This window comes from Oryza glaberrima, chromosome 3 (assembly GCF_000147395.1).
Source record: "Oryza glaberrima chromosome 3, OglaRS2, whole genome shotgun sequence".
In the NCBI taxonomy this organism is placed as follows: Eukaryota; Viridiplantae; Streptophyta; class Magnoliopsida; order Poales; family Poaceae; genus Oryza; species Oryza glaberrima.
Genome location: NC_068328.1, coordinates 8,250,490 through 8,253,058, shown reverse-complemented (window position 1 = coordinate 8,253,058; position 2,569 = coordinate 8,250,490). Strand labels below are relative to the sequence as shown.

The 2,569-nt window shown below is 60.0% G+C and overlaps 1 protein-coding gene across 1 annotated transcript; it reads left to right on the top strand.

Moving 5' to 3' along the window:
- The first annotated feature begins 498 nt into the window (after window positions 1–498).
- LOC127765158 (uncharacterized) lies at window positions 499–2,569 on the top strand. The gene has a single exon (XM_052290000.1). The coding sequence runs from the start codon at window positions 712–714 to the stop codon at window positions 2,074–2,076; it is 1,365 nt and encodes a 454-aa protein (XP_052145960.1). The 5' UTR covers window positions 499–711; the 3' UTR covers window positions 2,077–2,569.

Below are 2,569 nucleotides of genomic sequence, written 5' to 3'. Positions count from 1 at the left end.
ATTCATCCTGCTAGCCCCAATCGCCTAGCTGGTCTCTATAGATAGCACATCCAACTCGGTCATTCTCACAAAGGTCACAATCTCACTCTCTCCTATTCAATGCAACTACGCATGGCGCTGGCCGCTGGGAGAGTTGTTGGGTGCGGTCGTTTTGAGCTTATAGGATTAGATTCTCCTCGTTTTTTATTAGCACGCTTTTCAAACTGCTAAACGGTATATTTCATAAGAAAATTTTCTATAAGAAAGTTGTTAAAAAAATCCTACAAATTTATTCATAAAAAAGTTATATATTAATACTTAATTAATCATATGCTAATCACATTTCTCGTTTTACGTGCGGCGAGACGTTCCACCGCCACAGCTGAAACGATCGTCCCCGTAGAGTGGCAGCACCACGCTGCGGTGCGTGCTGGGGGTTGCTGGTGAAGTGCTGATTACTGCGTACCAGGCCACCCTGTTGCTGTCGCCGGATCGCCTTTTGCCCTCCCGTCCTTCGTGCCAACACAAACGCGCGATACATAGCCCACGTTGCGCTCCCTTTTCCCTCCCTCCCTTTCCGCCTTCGTCGCCCTCCTCCCTGGCTAGGCTTCCTTGCTTCCTCTCCACTCGCCCACCGGAGAATTCCTTCCTCTCTCTCGTCGCGCGCATTGTTTGCTTTGCTCACATATGATCTGAGTCGCGGAAGACTCAGTCGGTGGCAAGGATACGGGGATGGCGGGCGGTGGCAGGTGCAGCTCGCTGCTCCGTGGCTTCGTGTCACTCTTCTTCCTCCTGTTCATCCACATTGGCCATGCCGGTTGCTGCTTCTCGACGGGATCTTCCACGCAGACGCTGGAGGAAGATGACACTGGACATGGGGCCGACGGGAGGGGCGGCGGTGGCGGCGGCAGCAAGAGGAGGAAGATATCGCCGCTCGCGTTCTCCCCATCGGTGTCGTCTTCTACGGTGGCTGACGAGAGGTCCAGAGGCAGGCGGAGGCAGGTGTCGTCTCTAGCCACCAGCGTCCGCTTCTACCTCCACCGCATCTTCTCCTACTCGTCCGGAGCCAAGAACGTCGCTGGCGCTCCAGCCGCGGAGGAGGAAGACGAGGCGGTGACGACGACCGTGTCGTCGCCGCTCGCGCAGTCGTCGTCGTGCCTGCCTCAGCGCCAGGCCTCGTCGTCGGTGGTGCTGTCCACGCCGTCGTCGCCATGCGCGTCGCCGTTCCTGTCCCCGCTCTCGCCGCAGTCTCTCAGCATTACTCCTGCGGTGCCGTCGTCGCCGCACAACAGGCAGATCCCTCAGGCGACCACCAGGCAGTCGTCGTTCAGGTCGTTCGCCGCCCGCGGCGACGTGTTCCCGTGCAAGGTGTGCGGCGAGGTGCTGAGCAAGCCGCAGCAGCTGGAGCTCCACCAGGCGATGAAGCACTCCCTCTCCGAGCTCTCCAGCCTCGACTCCAGCATGAACATCATCCGCATGATCTTCCTCGCCGGGTGGAAGCCGGCCGTTATGCCCGGCGCCGGCGAGCCACCGTCGGTGCGGCGCATCCTCAGGATCCACCACAACCCCCGCGTGCTCATCCGCTTCGAGGAGTACCGCGACCTCGTCCGCGCCCGCGCCGCCCGCCGATGCGCGGGCGCCGGCGCGGCGGCGGTGGAGGAGCGGTGCGTCGCGGACGGCAACGAGCGGCTGCGGTTCTACTGCTCCACCATGCTCTGCACCCTGGGCGCGGGCGTGTGCGGGAGCCCCTACTGCTGCACCTGCAGCATCCTGCGCCACGGGTTCGCCGGGAAGCAGGCCGACGTGGACGGCATCGCCACCTACTCCTCCGGCCGGGCCGCGCACGCCTCTCTCCCCGACGACGTGGAGCGCGAGTTCGCGTTCCTCCAGGTGCGCCGCGCCATGCTGGTGTGCCGCGTCGTGGCCGGGCGCGTCGGCCGCGGCGCCGCGGACGACAAGGTGGCCTACGACTCCATGGTTCCACTACTGCCAACCTCCTCCTTCGCTGCAGCTACCCGTGGCGACGACGACGTCGAGCTGCTCGTGTTCAACCCCCGTGCCGTGCTCCCATGCTTCGTCATCATCTACAGTTGCTAGTTGCGGCAGCGGCACGAGGCGGCCAGCCTGCATGTCGTACTAGTGTATAGCCCTTCTTTTTCCCTCGTTAGGTACGTTGGGCTGTGGTCACGGCGGCGCGTACAGTGAGATCTCGTTCTCGGTTCAATTATAGCGGCAAAATGCATGGCTCGCTGCTCGTTGATCTGTCCGACCGGTTGGGTTCTGGCCTTCTGGTCCTTTTGGCTACATCAAGCTATGAGTGTACTCGATCGGCAATGCATGGAGCTGGGTGCCACTGCACATTGCCTGCCTCTGGCTGGATCGGATCGAGCACTCGACACATCATCCAGCACAGTGATGGTCTCACTGACGTTGAGTATTGTCGAGTGGGTTCTACCACACGCTGCACAATGGTCGTAAGTTATGTAGCTTGGTTGCCATGTTCTTATGTACCTGCTACTACTGTTGTTGTTGGTCCTGCGTCAACTATCGACTGATGAATATGGTTCAATGGTACATTGATCTTTTTGTA

Excerpts from the sequence above, each read along its gene's own strand:
- LOC127765158 (XM_052290000.1), top strand. The coding sequence starts at position 712 with ATGGCGGGCGGTGGCAGGTGCAGCTCGCTGCTCCGTGGCTTCGTGTCA.